The sequence below is a fragment of the Gavia stellata genome, chromosome 16, assembly GCF_030936135.1.
Source record: "Gavia stellata isolate bGavSte3 chromosome 16, bGavSte3.hap2, whole genome shotgun sequence".
NCBI classification, from domain to species: domain Eukaryota; kingdom Metazoa; phylum Chordata; class Aves; order Gaviiformes; family Gaviidae; genus Gavia; species Gavia stellata.
Window position 1 is genome coordinate 19,469,580 of NC_082609.1, and position 24,787 is coordinate 19,494,366.

The window sequence follows — 24,787 nt, forward strand, 5'->3', positions numbered from 1 at the left end:
ACAAGCCCGGAAAGAGAGGTAAGAGCGTGCAAGCGGCTCCTGGGCTGCCCCCGGCTCTGCTACAGAAACATCTAGCTGCAGTTTCAGGGAGGCAGCAGGAAAAGCTTCCACGGAGGATGGTTTTTAAACTGTTTCACTTAAGGACGTTTCCTTTCAGCACCTGAAATACCCAACTCGGTTTGCTGGAGAATCCGTCCTTTTTCAGACTGTAATGCAGGGGATCACTGTTGACAGGAGCAGCAGAAGAGGGAAATTCAGGACAGAACTCACCTGTAATCGAGTTTTGTAAAGGACATGAGTCTCAGGAGATGCACAGCCCGGTGCTCCCTGCCGTTACCAAACCCACGTATAGGAGAGGAGCGGGGTTACGCTATGACGGAAGGAAGCACACAGCTTCACACCTAAGACACACACAGTTGCACGCCTAGATGGCACAAACAGCTCTTGGGAGCAGCAGTTGCTGCGATCACGCGTGTCCTTAGCCACGTGTGTTCCTCCAAACTTCCGGAGAACCATGCTGGTCGCATGATCTAAGTGCATCTCAGCCTGTCATTCACCTACCTGTGACAAATAGAAGCCCTGCCGCTTAAAAAAACCCCAACAAAACAGGACCCAGACCCACGCACGATGAATTTGTAACCACTCGGCCACTTGTGGAAGACTTATGTCCACACACCCAGCCAGATGAAAGCCCCCCAGGCTGCCCTGCTGCACCGCACTCCGCTATCCTCCCTGTGAACAGCCACAGCAGTTAGGAACCCTAAACCCCGCTAACTCCCCTGCTGAATGCAAAGCACTGAATTTTGGGTTGGAATTCCTCGGTCCACCCTAAGTCAGGCAGCTTAACACTCTGAATCGCTGTTGAGAGGCCGCTGCACGCCTGCCTGGCACACCATGGCACACCAACCCTGCTGCAGGCTGGGTGCCTGAGGCACTGCCTCTTACCTCCTCCCAGGGCTGGGCAAAGCCCCTGCCTCACCTTCTTTTCTGCCCAGGCCACAACGCTTCAAGCTCCCTCTCACTTTACAGTTAGATAACTCACTATAGTTTTTTTTCCTCTGTCCCCTTCAATAGACAAGGCTGATTTAAAGTAGAAGCTGCTTCCAGTCTTTCCTGCTAGGACTGCTGGAGAGAGCTCCGTGCCTGAAGCAGTCTTGGTCCCTTCCAGTCCTCAACTTAAAAGAAAAGTTCACAGGATGAAGACTTGTAGCCTTCCTCCATAGCTTCTCATAATTAGGAGACTGTCCAGCGTGCCAGAAAAAAAGAATCCTTTCCTCCCTCCTAAATATCTGAGCTGTCCAGACAAGGCAGCTGTAAAGTCTGCTTTTTCTTTCCAGCTGACTAGACACACAGAGTGAGAGAGGAAAAAGGAGAAACAGATAAATATATTGTGGCAAGGAGAGTGCACTTCCTTGGAAGACCTGGCTGCTAGAAGCCGCAGTGGGCAACTGCTGCTCTGGGTCTACAGCCTGTTTCAGAAGGCTGAGCCCAAGCACAAAGTGCCTGAAGGTGAAGTCCCACTGCTACTGGGGATCACAGCAGAACTTCCAAGCATCTCTGAGTGCAGCAGGGATACTCTCAGAAGGGATGGGCCCTCATCTGACACCAGATTCCTTTTCTTTTTGCCTGTGAATGAAGCACAAATTCCACAAAGCTGCTGCCACTACAGCTGGCTGACTGTTCCCCCCAGAAGCTCTGGAAGGGAGTTAACGCAATCACGTTCTCCATCAAAGGGCAGGATACCAAGAATTCCACGTTGGACACTTTTCTGCTTTTATTTTAAAAAAATCCAGAATGGATCCAATAACAGTTTTATTATCAAGGAAATTGTTTTACCATAAGCAGAGAACAGACACAGGATGGAGCAGAAGGCTCAGACAAGCAAAGTATTTAACTTCCACATAGCCTCTTTTGTAAGAAATAACGTTACAGCTAAGTTTGAAGTAACCCCTCTCCTTCAGACCAAGGGTACTAACCTAGCTGCAGATCTGAATGTTCTCTAGCAATGTAACCAGCCTTCTCATTGCTGTTCACAGGTCTTCTCACCCACTCACAAGCACTCAGATCCACAGGGAGGGTCCATACAAGGTGTTACTCTCCTCCCAGTTCCAGCAGGACTTCCATCTCCACCCTTCAATTTAGTGACATGGTTTCCAAACTTCGATATGAGATTTAGTACACCATTGTGTCAAGTATCAGAAATAAATGATCAGCGAGTCCCCAGGTGCCTCAGTTGAATACCACGGGGCCAAACACTTAGAACTCCGTCTGGCATGAATTAGCTTTCATCAAGTGACAATTTATCTAGCAGACACATCACTAAGTTTATACATTAAAGAATTTTATATATAGAATACTGCAAAAACACAGTAAGTCTGAATTCTGCCCATTGCTGCTCAGGAAGGTCCCTTCTCTCCCAAGCGTCAGGAAAAAAATCAACCTCTTCTTCATACTCTAGTCAAGGCAAGACAGAGACTTCTTATTGCTTCTCTTCCTTCTGATCCCCCGGACTTCCAGAACCCTCTCGTTCAGAGGCCATCTGTGAAAGAGTTGGCTTATTAGCTGTAGTAACAACAAAATGCTTCTCCCGGACTTTTTTTTCCGAGCTGGCTGCTTAGGTTAGTTCTAGACTGAAGAAACCCTTCCCTCAGTGAAAAGGGTAATTGTCCACTGGAGAATGGAAACAATCTTCATCTCTGCATGACTGCCACTAAGAACACATCTGCCAGGGCTCGAATGGGTGGGCCTTCCACCGGGAAGGAGATTGAGAAGAAAACCCCAATGGCCTTACTACTGTAATTTTAGGCAGACCGAAGAGGAAGCCTGTTATACCATCATCCTTAAAATGGTAAGTCCAGATGTTACTGTACTTCAGGCACTCTACACACCCAGGGGAAAACCCTGTCTGTGCTCTTCTTGATGCTCCTAATTAAGAGCTTCCAGTACTTTTTCCTACAACACTGTACAGAAACGTAACACGCTGCCAGGGAGGAAGGCAGACTACCTACAGCAGGATGGCCAAGATTTCAGGCCTTCAACTCTACCTGACTTTCTACAGCAAAGTGTCACTCGGAGGGAGCCGCACTGGGACTCAGCGCTACCTCCAAGCACAGCTCTTACCTAAATGTTTGGTGTCCCGACTCACCCCTCCCCATCTGAGGACTACAAAATGGAAATGACCGTGAACTTACCTTCTTGTATGCCATTTCAAAGAGTTTCAGGGAAGCCTGTTGCAGGCTGGTTGCTGCCTGCCTGATGTTTTCTCCCGTTTCAGTATCTTTACGAGCCAGAAGTTCCCTCATTTTAGCAATTTCTTCCTTTAATTTGTTGCACTGCAAGTAAGTCACAAACACACATGATGAAATCCTGCGCTTCGTTCACAGAGAATCTCGTTCCTGTCATTTCAGCCACCTATTGGCCACAGCAAAACTACCGTTTTTTTTGCCAGAAGCCGTGAAGTTAAGTCTCAAACTGAGCCATACGGTCTGCAGGGACTAGGACTGTGCTCAGTTCCCAGTGGGCACCTGTCCACTTCACTAAATGTGCCACAGTTGGCATTAATCGGTCCCCTTGTTTGCAGTCTCAGCAGAGGCGCCAAGGACAGAAAGCCCCGCAGAGACTGAACAGCCCGCCAAGGATGAGAGCTGCTCTCCCTGGCACACCTCACCAGTGAGTCAGTCACCCCGGGAGCCAGGGTAAAGGGAAAAGAAAGCTGGTGTTCATCTATATTTAAGGCATGTCAGAAAGCCAACGAGTAAGGCTGTTCACCGCCCTGTTTAATCCCTTTGTTGCATGTGGGAGAAGGAGCAGAGAGGCAAACCAAAGCAGTACAGTCTCATCCCAGCCCCTGTAGCCATCTGTCAAACCCTCCACACAGTCTGGCGTTTCTCTGTCAGACTGGCACACTGCTGGGAGAGGCAGGCCTGGAGAAGCGAGGTTACTGGGGGACAGCTGTGTCGGCAGCGCTTACTCAGCAGCGTTCGCAGTCAAAACGTGGGCAGAGTTCTCACTCGGACCCACAGGAAGGGGAAGGTGATCGACAGTTTCTGTGTCAGGCCACCATATCCAACCCAGACAGCACGGGGCTTCTTCCAAGCTCTGCTACCCACTTTCCCTTGGTATTCCCCAAAAGACATTACAGGGAACAACAGTCCTTGCAAGGAACAAGGATTTAGGCTCAGTACTCCTGCGAGGGAAAACTCCAGTGATCATAACCCCAAACACAGTCAGCCAATATCCACCCTAGAGAGAGGAGCTGGGCTCAAAACCAGCGTTTATACTGAACAGAGACTACTTACCAGTAAACTATAATCCCATTCCCTCAAACGCCTCACAGAGCCCCTAGGAGCCCTTTTGTTCTGCTTCTGAGGGTTAACTTGAAGATTGTGCATCTGTTTTAAACTCGGCTTTTGAAATTCATAATGCAGAAATTAAACCGTCACTTAGAATGGTATGAAAGCACTCTTTTGATACTAAATATCCACTTCACTCCAAAGACAGAAGAAAAATTGGAGTTAAGTGGATAGAGTAATTTTCATTGCCTCCAAGTTCTTGGGTGCTGTGTGTGTACTACCAAGGCTGCCGAACTGCACAGCCTTTGTCCCTCTGCTAATACACTGGCAAGCACTGTTCGTAATCTCCGGCTTTTGAGCAAAACTCTCCTCTCACACAGGCCACAGGACAGCTCTTATCAAATCACCGCAAGGCCAAGTCAAGGACACAATTCATGCAGAAACCTTTCATTAACAGCTTCCCAGGCTCTTAGATCTTCAGTGACACTGAACTCGCGCTTTGAAGTAGGATATTTGCCACTATCCAAGCCATGGTCATCTAAGTATGTCCTTACATCCTCCCATCAGCCACGGTCACCCACTCATCAAGTGCAAAAACCGGAAGAGTCGATGGCTGTGCCATCTTTCCACAGCATGGAAATACGCACAGAGTCGGTGCCACTGGTCAGAGCCAGCTATGAGTTAAGTGACAATCTGAGCAAAGATATAGTAAGGAATCTTACCTCCTTTACTGTTACAGGATCAGAAACTACCTACCTCATCCGCTGGCAGCTGATCCTTGAACTCCTCCATCTTAGACTCTGTATCGTGGATGATGCCTTCGGCCATGTTTACAGCTTCCACACGTTCCTGGGTAAGAGAGCTCGTAAGGACCTACTGCATACATCACTGGCACTACAAGGTTGTGTAGTTATGAGCTAGCAGCTGACATTTCTTTCCCCAAACTGCCAAATTCCATTGTAGCTCCCACCCAGGGTCCTTCTTAATGGCAAGGGGGAAAAGAAGAAATGCAAGCAAACCATTTCTAGATGCATTCTGGCACCAGAAAGCCCAAACAGGCAGACTATGCAAGGCAGTCCTCATGCTTTCACACTCAGCAAATCCCACTTCCCTGGCAGTGGAAGCAACTAATATAGCAGTACTGCTGGCACACTGAAAGAGCCAGCAACTGCGGAGACAGGACAGCTCCCTCAGAAAGCAACAGAACTTTCGGAAAATATTCTTAGTATTTTCTAAATATTCTTCAGCAACAACGACACCAGACGCAATTGAAACGCTGGGCTGTTTTACTCACATCCCCTTATTACAAATGCTTGTAACATCTCAACAGTTGAAAAACCCCACTGTGCTAGGTAAGAAATCCCAGTTCCTAACGTCGCTGTTACAAAGACAACCAACAGAGGACAGAGTAGGCTGTAGTACAGAGGAGCAGTAGTCCTGCTGAGATATAGTTCATGTTGACACTGGGACTGAATTATTTCACCAGCAACAGTCTCTGGGACACCCAGCCCTCTCCACCTGAAAGAACAGTCTAACTGAACAAGGGTGTGATAATATTCTCAGGAGACTAACCACTTACAATGGAAAGCTGATGAAAAATAATTTTGTTTCTACACTACATCTTCACTCTTCACAGGATGCTGAAGTTCACAGCAGGATGCCGAGTCCAGCAGAGCGATAACTCTATTTATGCATTCATGATACTTCCATGGCAGTAAAACCATAATCAGAAAGGCGTAACGAGGGAATTTTGACAATTACAGTTATGCAAGCCAAGTAAAGAGAAGTGTTAGTTAGAAAGTGATTAGGTTGCTTTCCATCTGACAGGTCACTGGGCAGAGATGAGTCCCACTTCAGGAATACAAGAGGGAAGAACTTACTCAATGATTTAAGATACAAAGTCAAAGTCAGGCAATAGGAAAAAGTTTTCAGCGCAGCTTCTTCAAATGCTAGGCCACCACCTACGCCTCACGGCAACGATGCGGTTATTTAAGCAACATGTCTTTCAGACCAAGGACTTTAAAAGGTTCTCCATCTAACCTAAAAATGCTAATAAGCCAATGCTTTGTGGCTTTAATGCTTCTGAGGCATGGAGATGCTGCTTCACATAATTTAATCCATGCATTCTCTCCGTTGGTCCTCTTCTGATCCCTTCACTACTGAGGGTGAGATTTACAGTGCTGCCTGAACACCTGAGACAGCTTTCTACAGACTAAGAGAGCACAAAGTGAATAAATTCAGTGTGCCAGTTTCAGCAATCGCTAACTATACGCTGGTGCCATAGCAGGCCTTCACTGTGTCTGCTTAAAAATCAATGCTCTATGTTTAGTAGCATAATTCATTAGTACTACTCTCATTAAACCGATTAGTTCCAACCATTAAGCCTATGTATATCACAGGTTCAGTCACTCAACCACGGCAAGTGTCAGTCTTCTTCACAAAGTCAGTGAGGCTTTCAAACAGCTACTGATGGCTTCACCTGCGCTGAGGGCAAATATTGCGCTCAGATGGATATAGCATTCAAGATGCCACAGTGAGATTTTAAGCACTATGGAAAGCAACTTTCCACTTTCGAAGGAAGAGGCTGAGGTGCAGCTTTTTGGCAGGTTCTATAAATTAAGCTTTAAAATAAACTCAGAGAAAATAGCTTAAATATCCCCACTCTGCCTCCATGTAAATGGAACATCACTGTGAGAACCCAGGTGTAGCAGGCTAGCTTCAAATAAACACCCAAGATAACAGGCAGGTAGACAGTAAAGAGCATTGATGACAAAAAGCGTAACTAGAATTGCAAAGCTCAAAACTGTTTGTCATGAGTAACAGGCAGGTGAGTTTCCTTACTGCTGCCTCCACATCCCAGTAATTCTTCAGGGAGGAATTAAAATGCAGGTCCCACAGGGCAAGTTACCCAACCCAAACCCAAGATCCAAACACCTCTGCATACACCTTCTTGCAACTCTGCAGTGTAAACCAAACGTAAGGAAGGAAGCAGATACTCAGGTAACTGCACAAGCAAACAGCTCAAGACCGTACAGACCAGAACCTCCAGCTCCTTCAAAGGTGGGGACAGTTAAAGCACAGAATGGCAGTAACTGGCAGGTACACTACCAGCTGGACGATACCGTAACAATCACATTACCTTCCTTCGCCTGTCTTCCTCTGCGTATTTCTCTGCATTCTTCACCATGTTCTCAATTTCATCTTTGCTAAGGCCACCGGAAGACTGGATAACAACTGCATTAGAGAAGAAGCATTAATAAAGAATGTGCTCTCATCTTTGAGGAAAGGAGAGTACTATTTCCCAAGCCCTCTCGATGGCAGCAGCCTTGCTCAGGGACTCTGCACCTGTGAAGACCCAGTGGGCAGTACAAAGACAGCCAGTCTTTGAAGAGGCAGTGATGCTGCTGGCAAGATAAAAGCCTGACATCTAAGATCTAAGAACTCCCCAGCTCTGCCAGACACTTCCTCTCCACTGGTCTTCAAATCACTTCGACCAGTCTTCAGTCACTCCTCCTGGAAAGCGAATGGGCATGCAAAACCTCCAAACCAAAGGGGCATTCTAAAAACACAGAACTAAAAAAGAAAAGCAAAAAACCAACCAAATAACAAAAATCCAAACAGAAGGAATCATTTTACCAGGGCACAGCCATTCCTTTCACTGTTGGAAAGCAGCCCAGGCTGGTAGCAGGATAAGACAACATTCCCCACCCAGCTCCTCACACTGTCCTTAGTGAACATAGCGTGACTCTATGGGCAGGCTCTTAAAGGTCCCCCCCTTTTTTTCCTCCATTAGTGCCTAAAAGTAAAGTCTAGACTTAAGCTAATTTCTGCAGCAAAGCATAATTTTATTGCGAAAGAGAGGACCAACATCCAGGATATCGCAAAGTCCAAAAAAAAGGGTATACTAAGATCCTCATTAGAAATAAGTTTCCTCCTTAATATTTGTCAATGGTACAAAACCCTGAACAAAGACACACACACACACACACACGTGTCCTTTGGATGCAGATGTGGGATGAGCAGTTCAGTTTTATAATTACAACCACGTTTGCATACAGATAGGCAGCTAAAAAATTCTGGTTGCCTATTATCAGGAGATGGCTATTCAGAGGGAGAAGGCTGCCACACATCGAAAATCTACAAGGAAATCAAAGTAACAAGCAGTGTGGCTTTGGCAATAAATTTCTGCCAAAAGCCAAGCAGCACGATTAAAAGCATATACCTTCAAGTCGCCAATACAGAGTTAACAGTATTTTCTTAACTGGAGCATGCATTTGATTGCTCAAGTGGTTGCCTCCAAGAAACAACTGAAGGGCAGTATAGAGGCTGCACAAAAGACATCTATTTTGTATCAGGGGACTCTACAAATGCTTCAAATTAATTTTCTGAGCCCACAACAGAGCTTTAGAAACTGTCAACTGTGTCGTTAATTACCCCAGAACACTGGGCCTAACATTTCATTGCCCTACAGAGCAAAATATACTGACAGCTTGAAGTCCCCAAGCCTCCTGCCATTTAGAGACGTTTCCAGCCTAAATGGATGAAAATGAACAAGGTGGTTACGCAAAATACCTGCTGCTTCAAAATACTTGAATTTCAAGACCTTTGTAATGGAGTAATTAGAAACAAAACAGGGTCTCGGCACAGGGCTGATCTGTTCAGCTGTACTTGACGTGCCCTGGATTCAACAGAGATCTTTCTAATTCAATTTCTCCCTTAAAAGCTGGCACCTTCACGCAGGCAGCCTCCAACAGACAGCAATCTCTTCCACGTGTTAGCAGAGGGCACTCCCAAAGGAGCAGCATGCCCAGGAGCACAGCTCAAGAACAACTCGTACAAGGAGCTGGATTCCCAAACCCCGATTTCTGTCCCTTCCGGGTAACGTAGGGCAGAACGTCACTGCTCGGAGCTCCTCAGTGACATAGGACATCCCTGTAAGGAGCAGGAGCACTGCTCCACAAACACCTGTGATCCCTCAGTTAGCCAACGTGTATGCCCAACACCTCTCTGGGGACTGAGGCACAGCTGATACATACAGGAAACCCCAGGAAACAGTTGCACTCTGCTGAAGCATTGCTACAGCGGTCACAGCAGACTGCCAAGACCAAGAAAGTACTGTCATACAGTGCAAAGTTGCTTGAAACATGGTAAAACCCTGCCAGCGAGGACTTCCTTGACCTTGGCATAGGCAGATGCTTCGTCTCTGCCTAACGTGCAAGAAGAGAGCATCCATTGGTGGCAGCCTCTTGTCAGCAGACTAACAGAGAGGGCAACAGTGCGCTATGTGTTTACAGAGGCTTTAGTTTCTTAAAACAAAACTACAGGTCAGTTGTCACTTCTCCCTCTCCCTATTTCATTCTGCAGTAATCCTTTGCCCTCCTTTCCAGAGGAGGCACCTAGGCTAAGATGACTTCAACTGCATCTATGCTGCACTGGCAACAGATTGCTGGTGTCATCCTGTCTCTTAATCAAGTAACACGCATCACAGTCCCCAGCCCTGGACTGTAGGATGCCCATCAGGGCAGCACTCTGTTACCTTTGGAGTCACCTAGCGTTACCCTCAGTGCCCAGCGTGCTACTGCCCCCTCACTGCTCCACACCTTTCCTCCTCATCCCTGGGCAGCATCCCAGAGCACTTACTTTGCTGTTCGCGTCCGGTGCCTTTATCCTTGGCTGACACATGAACGATACCGTTAGCATCAATGTCAAAAGTGACCTCAATCTGGGGTACTCCACGCGGCGCTGGAGGAATCCCAACCTGAGAACAAGAAGTGCTTAGCCATTAACTCCCACACGGACACAAGCTCAGGGTACAATGCTCCAGTGCTGGGCACATTATCTTGGTGATCTGTCAGTTGAATCAACTATTAACTAACCCTCAGAGCTGAGTCCTCTAAACGCCTGTTGGTATCATGTGGTGAATTGGTAGTACCTTGACAGATTTAACAGAATACAGATTTCAACCCAGGGCAAGTGCATAGAAACCACAAGAGGTAGCTCCCAAGTCTGATTTCAAGGTGACACAGGTTCTGCTCTATCGCTAAACAAGCCCCTCTTCCATGGACACGGCAGCATGCTGTATTTCCTCAGTTCTGGACATAACTAGACTTCACTGGCTACCATTTTAAAAGAGTGACAGACAGCACAGCTTCCTTCAAAAGTACCAAAGAAAGGCAAAGCCCTTCCTTTCTGCGGGGCTCTTCCTAGCAACAGCAAGTTTGGACAAACAGCTAGAACAGTGCCAAACTTTGCCACCACTGACCAAACCAATTCTGTGTAGGGAGCTGGTTAGTCAGCCACACACTGCACACATGAATCTCTGGAGCACATCTGTCCTCCAGTAAGCAGGGCAGTTCCACAGGCTTTCACAGAAAAGCAGTATCAGGCTAGAAATGGGTTTCTCTAGGGAATGCAGGTAATGTGGAGCTTGCTCCAAGTCTTGTCTTCACAACACCTCAGGAAAGGCCAGCATTCAGGTTATCTGCTGCACAAGCCTGGTACTACAGAGCTCTTCTTGCTCTTTGTGCCTGAAGTGGAGAGGGCCCTTCTACGTGATCAAGCCCTCAAGCTGCAGTCGCCCCCGTGCCACATAAGACCGCTTAGAAACTTTGAGCTCCATCTTAAACACTAGTTGCCCCCCTGCCGCTGAAAGGCTGACCCAGAATTGGGCTGTGCCTTTAGAGACTGCTTTTTGACTACAAACAGGGTCAAATGTCTTCTGTAAGATGACTCCCCCCCCAACACTGCCTTCAGGGGTCAACTGAAATGGAGAAGGCTTTGAACTTCTCAAAGAAGGTTGAGTCTAAGGACACGAACACTGAGAACACCGAGTAGCCAACATACCAATGTGAACTGGCCAAGAAGTTTGTTGTCGCTAGCCATCTCTCTCTCCCCCTGGCATACTTTAATTTCCACTTGAGTCTGCCCATCAGCAGCTGTAGAAAACACCTGTGCAAAAGGAATAGAAAGTTACTGGATAGCTAGTAAACTGCAACACATAAACAGACACAGTTACAAGCTGACTAAACAACAAGGAAAGGAATAAAGAGAAGCTATTTTGAAGAGATAAAGAACCATTAAATGCTTGTTGTTCCCCTGTTCCCCTGACAAAACAGAGGCACCAAGACTGACAATGGCCAAGCTCACTGGCATCTCATCCTATATGCACTAAAGCACACGAAAACCGGCAATGCCATGCCAGCAGCAGGCTCCAGTAGCAGTCAGCCGCATTACCAGAACATTTCCTCCTGAAGCAGTAGGGCTCCTGCCCCAACCCCACGCCCCACAGACAACAAGCGTTATCAGTAAGAGCACACACTAGCAGACCCAGACCAGGCAAAGTGAAAGAAAGGATCACACCCAAGTCTACTACGGCCCTACAACACAGGAAAAAAATTAAAAATAATCCCTTCTGAGGCATGCAGAGCAAGAAAGGTGGTCTCAGACATGTGTGGCGCTGTTACAGAAGGTCTCTACACAATTCTTCTTCGGAATGATGTGTTGGCAGTTATATCATGGCACACACACTTCAATCACAACCAGGCCACAAACATCCTGGGGCATCTTGGCATGCATTAACTCAACTTGCCTCCCCCCTTGGGCACACTAATAAATCAACAGAGATACTCAGCGGCTGACATTAAATCTGATTTCTACGATGCTTCTCCTATCCAGACGAGAAGGAGACAAGACTATTGGGAAGCTTTGGGTAGCCTTCACTGGGCGTTTTGAGACCACCACAAAAGACCACCCCATCTAGAGTCAATTTGTACCTGGCTCTTCTTAGTTGGTATAGTAGTATTCCTGTTGATGAGCTTTGTGAAGACACCTCCCAGCGTCTCTATCCCCAAGGACAGGGGAGTTACATCCAGCAGCAGCACATCGGTAACATCACCAGCTAACACACCACCTTGAATAGCTGCACCAATAGCAACAGCTTCGTCAGGATTAACTGCTTTGCTAGGAGCGCGGCCAAACAAATCCTGTACAGTCTGCTGCACCTGAATGGAGAGAAAGCACAGCTCGTATGCAGAGTGAACCATTACTGCCCAGTGCCGTGGCCAGAAGAACATGCCAGACGTGGCTAAAGGTTTGTATCTTTATGCTCCCGCTGCCACGTAACCCTGTGGCATGACACAAATGCTTCAGGCTTGTGACTGCTCCCTAATTTCCCATCTTCCACGCACCCTATTAAATGCACTCCTTCCATCTAGACAACCCCTTCTCTGGAGACCTTCCTGCAATCAAGTTTGCCAGCTGCAAGTCAACCTACATTGATCCTTTCACACAGCCCAGCCATATTCAGAAAGGATCACTCTATGCTTATTGAGCGGGAGTCAAGGACTGCTCCCCAGGAACTTGTACAAGCCGGGCAGCACACAGCTGTCAAGGACGGTACAGCTGTGGAGGTAGAGCACAGAGAAGTAAAAACCTACAGCAGAAGGACAGTTCATCTTGTTTGCATGTAATAAAAGGGGAAAAAAAAGAAAATTGTATGAAGGACAGTGTTTTCAAACTCTTTAATGGGCTGTTTCACCAGAGAAGATTTGCTATGTCAGCAGACAGTCTGAGCTACGTTATGAGCTTTTCACTGCTCTGCCCTTTCGGAAGGATGTGCTTGTGATTACAACAGATTTATTGCTGAAGTATCCAGACGGGAATGCAACAAGGTGTCTGCACCGGAGCACAGCTCAGTAGACGACTCCTCCACCTTACAAGAGAAGAGTGTGGGACTTTCGTTCCCGCTGGCAGCTTCTCTCCTCCCTGAATACGAATACACCCACTGGGCGCACATCAGCACAGGTGAGCGTGATGTGCCTGGAAGACTGTGCTGTAAGCAAACATCCAGCTCCTCTGCACTTAAGCCAAGAGACATCTGCCGGGAGCGTTCATTACATAGGAAGACACTGTATGTATGAGCATGTAATTAAATGCAAGTCTTTCCCTCTGGAGGCATATTTTCCGGTACAAAAGAAACATGACTGCTAACTACCTACTGTACGTTTCCTGAAGCACTGGCCATGTGAGCGCTCCAAAAAGGCATGTTCCCTCCTAGCAGTGTGAAATGAACACAACAACGTATACTAGAGAAGGGTCTGTGCTGTGTGCAACATACAGGCACTGATCTCAGAGCCAGAGCTGTAACTACGTGCACTCAGGAAAGCATTATGTAAGCTCAAAGCCAGGTGCTGGGGGTTATAAATAGGGCATAAAAAAGTAAAAATAAAAAAATAAAATCAATATTTAAGTACTGTCTCCCACCCCCAAAGGCTACATGTTTCAGGAAGGGCTTCCCCAGTTGTAGAAGTGTTTCTCATCACTTTATACGTAGCTAACCACACCATTTTTCCTTAATCTAGGCTGGAACAACAGGGACTTTGGGAAGGTATAGCACAGTTACTCTTCTTGAGCTTTGGCCAGAGCAGCAGCTTCTGTTTATCTTGTTGCTCTGGTTCCCCCACCTGGGTGACCTTCTGCACACACTAATATCACCTCCAGCCACCAGGCTCATTTAACAGTTGAGGAAGAAAAAAACCCCCACCACCAAGCCCCGAATCAATCCCAGGCAGGACCACGTACACATTTACTATCCGAGAAAGGACCTGCAAATCCCAAATCTTAACAGCAAACAAATAGTCCAAGCCTGACTGATCCCTATGGAATGAGATTTTGATGATCTCTGTAGAAAAGGACAAGCTGTACCCTTGAAGAGAGCAGTGTACACACATGTTCAGCTCTGACTTCAGGGGAGCTAAGCAGTAGTCTGCATTGCTACGAACTAAAACAGTAAATCACCAGCAGACAGCACCTTATCTGCAAGACTGTGCATGTCAGCAGAGCAAGCCTCTAAGTTACCTGTTGGTGCTTATCACCACAGAACACAAGGGACAGGTATTAGGTAATGAGTGCTGGGAACAGCCAGTTAAACATGCTTGACAACACCCAGCCTCACAGAGGTAGCAGAATACATGCAACCAGCAGGTAACAGAGCCGTTCTGCTTGTGCAGTTTCTTCACAGCCAGCTGTAAGTGCTCTACAGAGGGGAAAAATCCACTGAAAGGCAAAGATTACTGATAGGTTATGGCCATTGAAGTGTACCTTTGTCACACACTTAAGTCCCTAACAAGAGAAAAAGCCCTGTGCATCTGAACAATGCTGCTTATGTTTGGTGTGCATCAGAAAGTCAAGTTGAATTTTCAGCTCCTGATACCTCCCACTTGCCTCTGTAAAATGCAACTCTGCTACAGCCCCCAGATCCAAGCTCAGCTAATTAAACAGGATGAGAGTCCCCTGCCACTGCTTTCATGCGACTACTTAACATGTCTGCTGTGCTCCTGGGGGTGTTCAGCTGCTAGAGCGTTGAAGTTACCAGACTCCCAACTTTTCCGTTACACATCATCCTGAACAGTAAGCACCGGCTAGCTGTGCCAGCTTTGCCCGTAACAGAGACGTATCTCATACCTTTGGCATTCTGGTCATGCCACCAACGAGGATGACTTCACCAATGTCACTCTTGCTGACTTCAGCATCCTGCATGGCTTTCTGGCATGGTGCTACCGTCCTTTTGATCAGATCAGCTACAATGCCCTCAAACTGCGAGCGACTCAGCTTCATGTTCAAGTGCTTTGGTCCAGAGGCATCCATAGTAAGGTATGGCAAGTTAATATCAGTCTGCAGCACAGAAAACAGACACAGAGTAAAAAACAGGAATGGAAAATAAGGCAGCTATACACAGGGTTTGGGTTAAGCTACAGGTTCTGTTCTGCCTGTACTGAAACACCTACATGCCTGTTCTGCAGCCCAGTCTTTAAGTGACAGCAGGCATACTTTTATGTTTGACGTTTCAGACAAAAGATAGGAAAATTATTTTGTTACATATCTCATGGTTACAACTGTTAAGTTCCAATTTTAATAGTGTGTTATTTTGAGGTCTTTTATTGTTAAGAAAAACAATTTCATTTTTATCACAGCCAGGAGGTAAGAGCCGAAACATTAGATGTGACAACCTTAGTCCTCTCCCTTTAGCGTAACACAGAAGAAAGCCCATCTTCAGAGTTCCGAAAGATTTTGCCGAATGACTAACGTTTCATGCAAGGTAAGCTACTTGAAGGAAATAACTCATGACTGTTTTCTAAATTCAAACAACTCATGTTCGACAGCCAGTCCACTGCCATTTAACACAAAGTTCATCAGTGCCAGGGACCATAATCCCCACTTTTCATGGCTATTTGTGAATGATCTTACAAATTCACATGTTGGATTTTTAAAGCAAATCTTATACTGAAACCATCAAGTGCTGAGTCATGCTGACATCAAAAGATACTACAAATCAAAGCAATCAAAAACATTAATGCTTCCAGCTCTAGGGATTAAGTTTACACGACAAGAGCTAAACCCACATTACTGACTAGAGGTGCGCATTCACTTTATAAATAGCATGGCCAAAAATATTAGGGGAAAACAGGGCCAAAAGCAAGTTGTTCTCCCTTCACTGCTAAAGAGTTAAGGAATTCAGTTTTTCCTGGTATGAACAGACTGTATTTGCCAACTCTTGAGCTAGTAAAACAGAGCCTGCTATGTCTCTGGCAGAACTATGCATCCATTGTGACGAGCCTAAACCCCTTGCTACGAGCTCCCCACTGGCCAACAAAAAGACCACCATCAAAAAAAAAGTTTATTCAGAGCCTAGAAATTGGCAGAGACCCCACTTCAATTACTATATAATTGACCTTAATTTCACTTAGACAAGACTATTACACCCCCAACTTGCTGCTTCTCCAGCTCCTTACTCAGTAGTGAATAAAGGACATACTTGAACGCATTAATATACAAAGCAGGTGGAAAAAATATACGGGGGTAGATGTGGCCCATTGTCTAGACAACTCTTCTATAGGCAAGTAAGTAAAGATTCTTTATAGAAATTATTTCTTTTATTAGACAAATTAGCTGTTTCAGTGGAATGAGAAGCACCAAGGTTTTGGAACGGCCTGCACAAAGCTGCAAGTGCTTCCAGTAAGCCAGCAGTACTAGCTGCAGCTAAATTCCCTGATGCCCATCATACTTCTGAAATACGTAAGAAGCTGGGAACAAGGTCACGTTCCCTGCAAGATGAGAAAACACGGTGCCAGAAGAAAGGCAAAACCCAGCGCTTGCTAACATTCTCGGCTTCAGACAACTAGCTGTGCTCCTAAACAGTCTACCCTGCTAAAGCGCTTTCTGTTAAAGTGATATCATTTGGTTACACAGAAGCTGTTCTGCCACCACAAGAAAAAAGCAGCAATTTCAGAGAGCTTTGTAAACAAAAATAAGGCAAAACTCAGTGTATCAAAATGTTTTACTGGACTGCTTTGAACCCAGCCACCTACCTGCACAGATGACGAAAGCTCACACTTTGCTTTCTCAGATGCTTCTCTCACCCTCTGAAGGGCCATGTTGTCTTTAGTCAGGTCGACACCCGTCTAAGTGGGAAACGAGATGGGTTAACGGACTCAGCTTTTGCACAGGAGTCATGGAGAGCTCTTCTTGCAGTTCACCTTCCTATCACTCTTGACTGTAAAGACGTTTGTAGAAATACAGCCTGATACATGCACTGCTGCTGATCTCTCTCATTTCTGGCAAACGTACTTAGCATTTCAAAAACATCTGCTAGCCCTCTCTGCTCTGAAAGTGATTATACGGTAAGTTACAGATTAAAGCTTGGAAGAGCTGCTGCATCACAGAATACAAAAGCAAGACTGAATTAGCAAAAGAGTTGGAATTACACTGTGGTTTCCTACAGCCAACCCTGTACTGTATGCATCTGTGCTGACACGATCAATTGGACCACAGATTTTTATTATTAAAAGTAAGCAGATTATGTATAGGATAGTCCTGGTACACTAGAGGAAAAAAGGCAGAAGTCCCGCTATTTTGTCTTTCAGGAGAGGAATATTCCACCTCAAGAAAACAAGTGTAAGAACTGGAAGCCAGACTAACAGGTGTCTTTAATACTCTTAAATTTCAACTGTGCCACAGACTACAAACCAAGTCCTAATAATTTAAGAAAATTCCCATCCTTCCACAGAAGTTAAGCAAGGTTAAAAAACAGTGTAACACAAGATTGAATTCTGATGAGATACCTTACCTCTCTCTTGAACTCTTTAACAATATACTGTAGCAAAGCCTGGTCAAAATCTTCCCCACCTAAGAAAGTGTCGCCATTGGTGGACTTCACCTCAAAGACTCCCTTCTGGATTTCCAAAATGGAAATATCGAAAGTGCCACCACCCAAATCGTAGACCGCAATACTACAAGAACAGATGCAGAAAAACATTACTCTCTAGACAAAGTTGTGTGGCTCAAAAATCATTCTCCTCAGGAGATGAGGTGTGCTGAATTCATGTTGCTGTCCACAAAAGTTAAAAGCCTCTCTAAAGACAGCAGTAAACAAATTACACAGCGTACACACTTCTCGAGCACTCTGAGTCCATGTGGAAGTCTTCTCTGAAAGATGTGCTGCACGATGCTTAACCTTGCCAGTTACTTCAAAGAGGGCAGTTCCTCCTTCTTCAAATAAATACACACTCACACCCAATGACAAGGGCAGGGACACCAGAATCATTACAAAACACGTTTTTCAACATGCAAGGCTTTCGCAGCACTATAAGCTACATCAGATTTACAAAATCTGTAACAACCCCCTTGCGTTTATATAACCACCCTTGGCAGTGACAAAAGGCCAAATGCAGTCAGGGAAAAAGGTGCAAGCTGTAGATACCAGACACCAACCCTCTTGTGCTACACCTCAGCACCCATGGTGACAGCCTCTCACCCAGCTGTCCTTAGCCACACCCATCACTGCTATCAGTAGGTAAGATAATTATCAAAGCTGAGTGTCAATTTAATTAAGTTGTAGCTGCAAGTTATCAACTCACTTTCTTTAACAGGTATGGTTGGCATAGAACAGAGGTGACATTACATAGCACTGAGTCACAGCTGAGTCTACTTTGGCAGAATTCCAACCAATGATTTTAAAAAACAGAAAGCAGAAGAGGCATTTACAAAGCAAATTACAGCATGCTTATGTAAGAGACAGTAGGTGTTATGAACAGGCACTTACACTTTGTCTTCAGACTTGTCCAGACCATAGGCAAGTGCAGCTGCTGTTGGTTCATTAATCACCCTCAAAACATTCAAGCCAGCAATCTGCCCAGCATCTTTTGTAGCCTGAGGAAAAAAGAGGAAGAGTGCTGACTACTGAGAGACACTAAATGCAATTTATAAGCCCGAAAAATCTTACAGCTTGGTCAATACCTGTCTCTGAGAATCATTGAAGTAAGCAGGGACAGTGATCACAGCATTCTTTGCTGCATGTCCCAGGTAATTTTCTGGAGAAAAAAGGAGACAAAACAGAAAGTTATCCTTCTAAAATAAGAATACGACCAAGTTATTACATAGTTTGAAATAACTTTCCTGAACTAAGAACAGAAGACAGGCTTGCTGCCCAAGGACTTGCTGCTTTCTGGGAAGATGCAGAAGGAGCTGTGCAGAAATCAAGTCCTTCCACATAGCATGGAATAGTTTGGAGACTTCTGACAGAACAGCAAAGCACCTCCGCAATGATCAGTGACTGGATGCCACTAGTGAGTGAGAATTCATCTGAGAGCTTAACTGGCCTTTTCAAGCGTGCGAGACTGATGTGGTTTTCCACTTCTTTGGAGTGTTCAACATGTGATGCACTTAAAACTTACGAAAAACCTCATTCTGTTTATAGTTTGCTGTCAGTAAGATTTATATGATACAAATAATGTACATATGCAGTGAGAATGCACAGATAGGATTTATGCCTATGCATTAGCCCTGCACAGACCTTACACACCATATTATTCTGTGTTGCTTGCAAAGCCAGATGATTTCATAGTTGAATTCATGTAGCATCAGGCCAAAAGCCAACAGACCTAGAGGAAGCAGACCCCTGCTGAAGGCAGAGGAACACCACCCTCAGAGTAAGTCAAATTCATCACATCTAGATGCTCACATACCACATACTTGTATTTTACTCTTGGGTGGAGCTTTAGTAAGTGTCCAGAACCTAACACTGAAAAAAAAATAATCTTTGGATGAAGCTTCAATAGCAAACTTTAGTCCTGCCCTCCAAACACTTATCACTGGATGCACATTTACCAAACGAGGCTGTGGAAGGCAGTTACTGACTATTATCACTATGTATTATACTCAGTTTCCCCAGAAACAACATTAGGAATTGAAAAGGAGAAAAAAAAAATTTCTCCAAACCAGTGGATATTTTCCCCTAGTGCACTTATAAAGTCACCACTGGCTAAGAAGCTGTTTGTTCAGCCCCAAAATTGGGTCCCTTGAACACTCCCTTTCTCGCTACACATTCAGCAGCTGAGTAAGAACAAAGCCACCCAAAACCCCAGCTGCCACAGCCCGTGCTCAGCTGCAGCCCAGGAGGCACAAGGACTGCAGTTTACAAGGAAAAGGAGCTCCCCCTTCTGAGTAAGCATGTCTTCAATTCAATTGAGTATCAACTCAATCAGCATTCAATTTTGGTAGGAGTACATTTTAAGTAAAGCACTAGTACCTTGCCAAACATCCAAGACTGAGGCAGGCACTGATCTTCCTTGTGGCTTCGTAACAGCCCATCACTGCACCCTTCCACAATCAGCCCCATGTAAGAGCCTGCTATACAAGGATTTCCCGTACCAAAAATGTACCTTTACGGCTGCTGCACTTCCATTTACCATGGCCCAGCACCATGGTCCCGCTTGTGCTCACACATGGCAAAGACCAAACTGTACCAACCTGCAGTTTCCTTCATCTTCATTAGTACAAAGGCACCGATCTGGCTTGGAGAATAGAGTTTCCCATGAGCCTCTACCCAGGCGTCACCGTTAGAGGCACGGACAATTTTAAATGGAACGTTCTTACTAAAAAACAGAAGAATTCCACACTCAATTTCTGTCTCAGCATACAGCACAAAACCCCTACAATCAGTATCAGCAGATGAACACATCCAAGGTCTAGACAAAGAATACTGAACTTGCCAACAGTAGCCTCAGATCCAGGGAATCCCAGAAGTACCAATACACTACTACTGGTTTTAATCAGCTACATCATTTAATCACAATCACATAGGTATAATCACACAGCTTTGATTGTAAACCTTCACAAGAATGAGAAAAGTCTTCATTGGTAGATGCTGACCATTCTGCACAGCATCAGCAAGGCTTTTTTCTTCTTCTCTGAAAACCTTAAGATGATCAGCAACTAGCGTAGCAAAATACAGCTCGGCCCTCAGAATATAAGCAATGAAACTTTGAGACATGAGGGTGTAACTCCTTCACCCAAAAGAGGGTTATATTTTAAAACATAACATGTCACGTTATACAACATTGTACTTTATGCATTCCTGCTGGTAGCGAAATTGCTCTCCACCCTCACTTACATATCCTTCTTCACTTCAGAGTCATCAAAGCGCCGCCCGATGAGACGCTTGGTAGCGTAGAAGGTGTTGTGTGGGTTAGTTACCGCCTGCCGCTTTGCTGGCATTCCAACCAAGCGTTCGCCATCGGCCGTAAATGCAACAACCGAAGGTGTTGTCCTGGCACCTTCGGAGTTTTCCAGCACCTATGTAAAAAACGTAACAGGATGCCATCAAAAAACGTTGCCTCTGAAAACACTAATTTGGATATTCAACTTCTAATACCATCACTATAAGCTGATATTCATTTTTTACTTACTTTTGCTTGCTTTCCTTCCATAACAGCCACGCAAGAGTTTGTTGTACCCAAATCAATTCCAATAACGGCACCTTTAATTGCTTCTGAGCTGTAAAGATTAGCGTAAGAAAAATAAAATTATTTAAAAAGGAAAATAACTAGATAGCAAAAAACCACATTCTATCCTGAAGACAGGACAAAATGATTCTTCACTAGATGTTGAAGTAAATACAGACTGTATTCTGATCTGAGGTGTTCTCTAACTCTTACACAGGAATTCAACCTTGTGCCTCTGTTTTCAATCAGATCACTTATAGGTAAATCCTCGCTTGCTTAAATAAACATGTAAAATACTACTCTTCAGAAGAATAATCTTTACTACATATATTCTCAACATCCCTTAAGATTTGGATATAAAACAAAGTTGTAACTACTTCTGTCCCTACACAGACAGGACTTGCTTTGGGTTACTTTTAATGTTCAAACTTGTTTGAAAACACTCACCTGGAGTCAAAATGCTAATAATAAAATTTTATTGGTTTATTTATCACTGCTTAGCATGAAGAGAAGAATACACAAAGACAACAAATTACTCAACCCATGCAGGGCTTTCTGAGCCAGAGCCAAAGATAACTATCTTTTTGATCCTGAAGAGCAGTAAATTCAATTCATTCTGAAAAACGGGAGTGGTTCTCACACAAGACAAATTTGAATCTCCTCCTTCTTTCTAGGAAGTCTGTATCACCCTCTTCAAGGCTAGAGAGAACACCTGAACCATAGTTTTGCTTATAAACAAAGCCATGTTCTGGGATGGAGAAAGCATACTGAAGGCAGAGCAGGACCGTGTTTACAACCAGGATATCACCTTCTCACTCCCCAAGATGCCAACTTACTCTAACTCCAGTTCAAATAACATAAAGCGCTGATCTTGGAAACGTGCAACTGCTCGGTTTCTCTGTACTAACCAGAACTGGGCAGTTTTCCTAACACAAACAGATTTCCCATTCTGTGTCCTGAATCAGCATCAGCCACCAAACATCTGACTAAGTTGCACAACTAACTGCTGCTCTTTTCCCATTACCTTGCAACAAGAAAAACAAGTGATCAGAATGCACGAGCTGTTTGAAATAAACTTTATCTGTAGGGAAATGGAGCCACTCGTTACCCTCATTTCATGCCGGTATAAAACAATTTGCCCTACCAACGTTGGGGGTATTTTTTTTGTTTGCCTTTTTTGGGGGTTTTTTACTGAAATAAGTCTCAACAATCCACATTTTGTGGATGCTGCTGGCAGTGGGAGAAGGGGGGAAGAAAATTCTTAAAAATCCTCTGGAAAAAAACCAAGAGATAAAGAAATAGCCTTAGAAAAGTTACATGCATAGGTTCTAGTTTTATCTTGTCTTGCTGGTTTTGCTCCGTTACTCCATTTCTGACTCCAATAATCAGTTCTGATATCGGGAAGAGAGTAAAAATAAGTATCAAATAACCAAACATGAAAAAACAAGGAAAGACTTACGCATATTTTCTGCTGGATGCTGCTCTGAGAACATTTTGACTGAGGCCATTCCAGAATGTCTGTAAAACAAAGATGTTCTAATGAAGATTTAGTTTGCAACATTAAGTGATTTTCAAGCCAAGACTTTCAAAGGTAGACAACTTCTGAAGTGACACGGTCCTACTACAATGCTGTGTTTTTAAAATCTTAAGTGCAAACTACGAAAGAATTTGAGAAAGATTCGGATTGCTGTAGAAAACCAATTACTACACTTAATCATCTGGCATAACCCCGATTTGTATTACCAGACCCGAGCTGCTTCCCTCATACAAAATAGCCTACGAACATGCTACCAGGCAAAAGACATTTCAGTAAATTAACTCTGAACCTTCAGCTTTCAATGAACAGCAGCAGATAAACATTAACCCCGTTTCTCAAAGCTTTATGCGCGGTCAATAACAAATGATCTACTACAACCCTTCAAGAATTTGCAGTCCAGATTTTGCAGGAACTCCCCAGTTTTTTTGCAGTGGCCGTAACTTTGCACGTGCAAATCAGTATCTTGGAGAACTCTGAAAGCATTATCCCTTCTTCTGCTTTGAGAACGAGTTAATACAAAGAGAACCACACTGAGATGCGAATATTTTGCTCATTCCTCGGGACACTTGCCCTAGCCGCGCTCCATGCGCGGATAAGGGTGCAAGGGCCTGGGCAGAGCAGGCCAGCACCCTGTCTGAAACAGGGACCCGCTCTGCGCCAGCGCCGAGCACGACCAGCACAGAGAGCTGCAGGATTTGGTGCCTGTGCCTGTTCACAAACTGCCTTCGTGGGCCTTTCCCAGCTCGATTTCTGCTGCCGTTCTCACACCGGGAGCGAGAAATTGAGAAACCTTACCATAAAACTTCCTCGAAAACAGGCCCAGGTTTACGGAACACGCTCCTGCGGCGCTATCCCCTCCTCACCCACCGGCTGCTGCTACGCCCCGCCGCGCAATAAACAGTTTTCTTAAATAAAATCTCTCTAGCACTTCAGACCAACGGGCCAGCGGCCCGGGCGCGGCCCCGCTGGACTCGCACGCTGACAGCGGCCCGCCGACCCCCCCCCGCGCCATGCCCGTACCCCCTCTATACCCCCCCCCCCCCAGCCTCCCCCTCCCCTCAGCGATGCCGACCCCCCCGGGCCTCCCCCTTCCCCTCAGCGACGCCGACCCCCCCGGGCCTCCCCCGTCCCCTCAGCGACGCCGACCCCCCCGGGCCTCCCCCGTCCCCTCAGCGACGCCGACCCCCCCGGGCCTCCCCCGTCCCCTCAGCGATGCCGACCCCCCCGGGCCTCCCCCGTCCCCTCAGCGATGCCGACCCCCCCGGGCCTCCCCCGTCCTCCTGGGCCTCCCCCGTCCCCTCAGCGGCCCCAACGTCGCCCCGCGCACCTGCGCCAGCCCGGGGGGCGCGGGGGCGGGGGCGCCGCGCGGCAGGAGCAGAGGGAGGCGCGCGGCGGCGCGGCTGGCGCTCAGCATGGCGGGGCGGCGGCGGAGCGGGCCGGCGAGGGGACGAGGGTGCGCGCGGTGCCGCGGCTCTTCTGGAAACCTCCACCCACGTGGGCCGCGGGGGGGTGAGCGCGCGCCGCAGGACCCCTGGCGCGGGCTGTTCCGATGATCGCCTGATCCTTCCCCTCGCTTTCAGCGCTCTGCTCGGACACCAACGCCCGGGACTCGGCTGCGCGCTGTCTTCCTGAGACCGTCAGAGAGCCCGCTACCTCGGCCGGTGCGGACTGAAGCGAGACACGGGCGCTGAAAGGGCCCGCTGCACAAGCGGCACGGCCAGGGACAGCCCAGGTCCTGCGGGCGGCCGCGCACTCAAGGTCGGACAGGATAAAGCGCAGGGCGATTGCAGCGGCCTTGCGTCAGGGCGGGCGGCGCGCATGCGCCGCTCACTCTGGGACGCCGCATGCGCGGCTGGCCCTGCCTCGGCGCATGCGCGGGGAGAGGGCGCTCGGGGCCATCCTACTGCGGCGGCGCAGGCGGGACTGCCCCGAGGCCTGCGCGCATGCGCAGTAGTGTGCGCTGCGGGGTGTTCGTGTGAGGGGCTCGGGCAGTGCGCGGTCGGGGCCGGGCCTGCAGCCGGGCCGGGCCTCCTGCATCGGCTGAAGCGAGCCCCCGTGCCCCGGGACGTGGGACAGGGCCCACCGTGAAGCTTTCCCCTGCAGGCGGGGGCGAGCCCGGGCCTGCCAGCACAGGGCCCGAGCTTGCACACAGCTCCCAGGGATGCTGGAGGCACAACCAA

General features: G+C 46.7%; 1 protein-coding gene across 1 annotated transcript; it reads right to left on the reverse strand.

Annotated features, from left to right (window-relative positions):
* Positions 1-1,749: 1,749 nt before the first annotated feature.
* Positions 1,750-24,021, reverse strand: HSPA9 (heat shock protein family A (Hsp70) member 9). Its single transcript, XM_059825160.1, has 17 exons — positions 23,935-24,021; positions 22,530-22,588; positions 21,035-21,122; positions 20,740-20,921; positions 20,097-20,221; positions 18,585-18,658; positions 18,391-18,497; positions 17,416-17,578; positions 16,658-16,750; positions 14,754-14,963; positions 12,065-12,292; positions 11,136-11,240; positions 9,933-10,050; positions 7,432-7,526; positions 5,049-5,141; positions 3,192-3,332; positions 1,750-2,539 (listed from the first exon to the last, which is right to left on the reverse strand). The coding sequence occupies exons 1-17, from the start codon at positions 24,019-24,021 to the stop codon at positions 2,480-2,482; spliced, it is 2,028 nt and encodes a 675-aa protein (XP_059681143.1). The 3' UTR covers positions 1,750-2,479.
* Between the last annotated feature and the right edge of the window lie 766 nt (positions 24,022-24,787).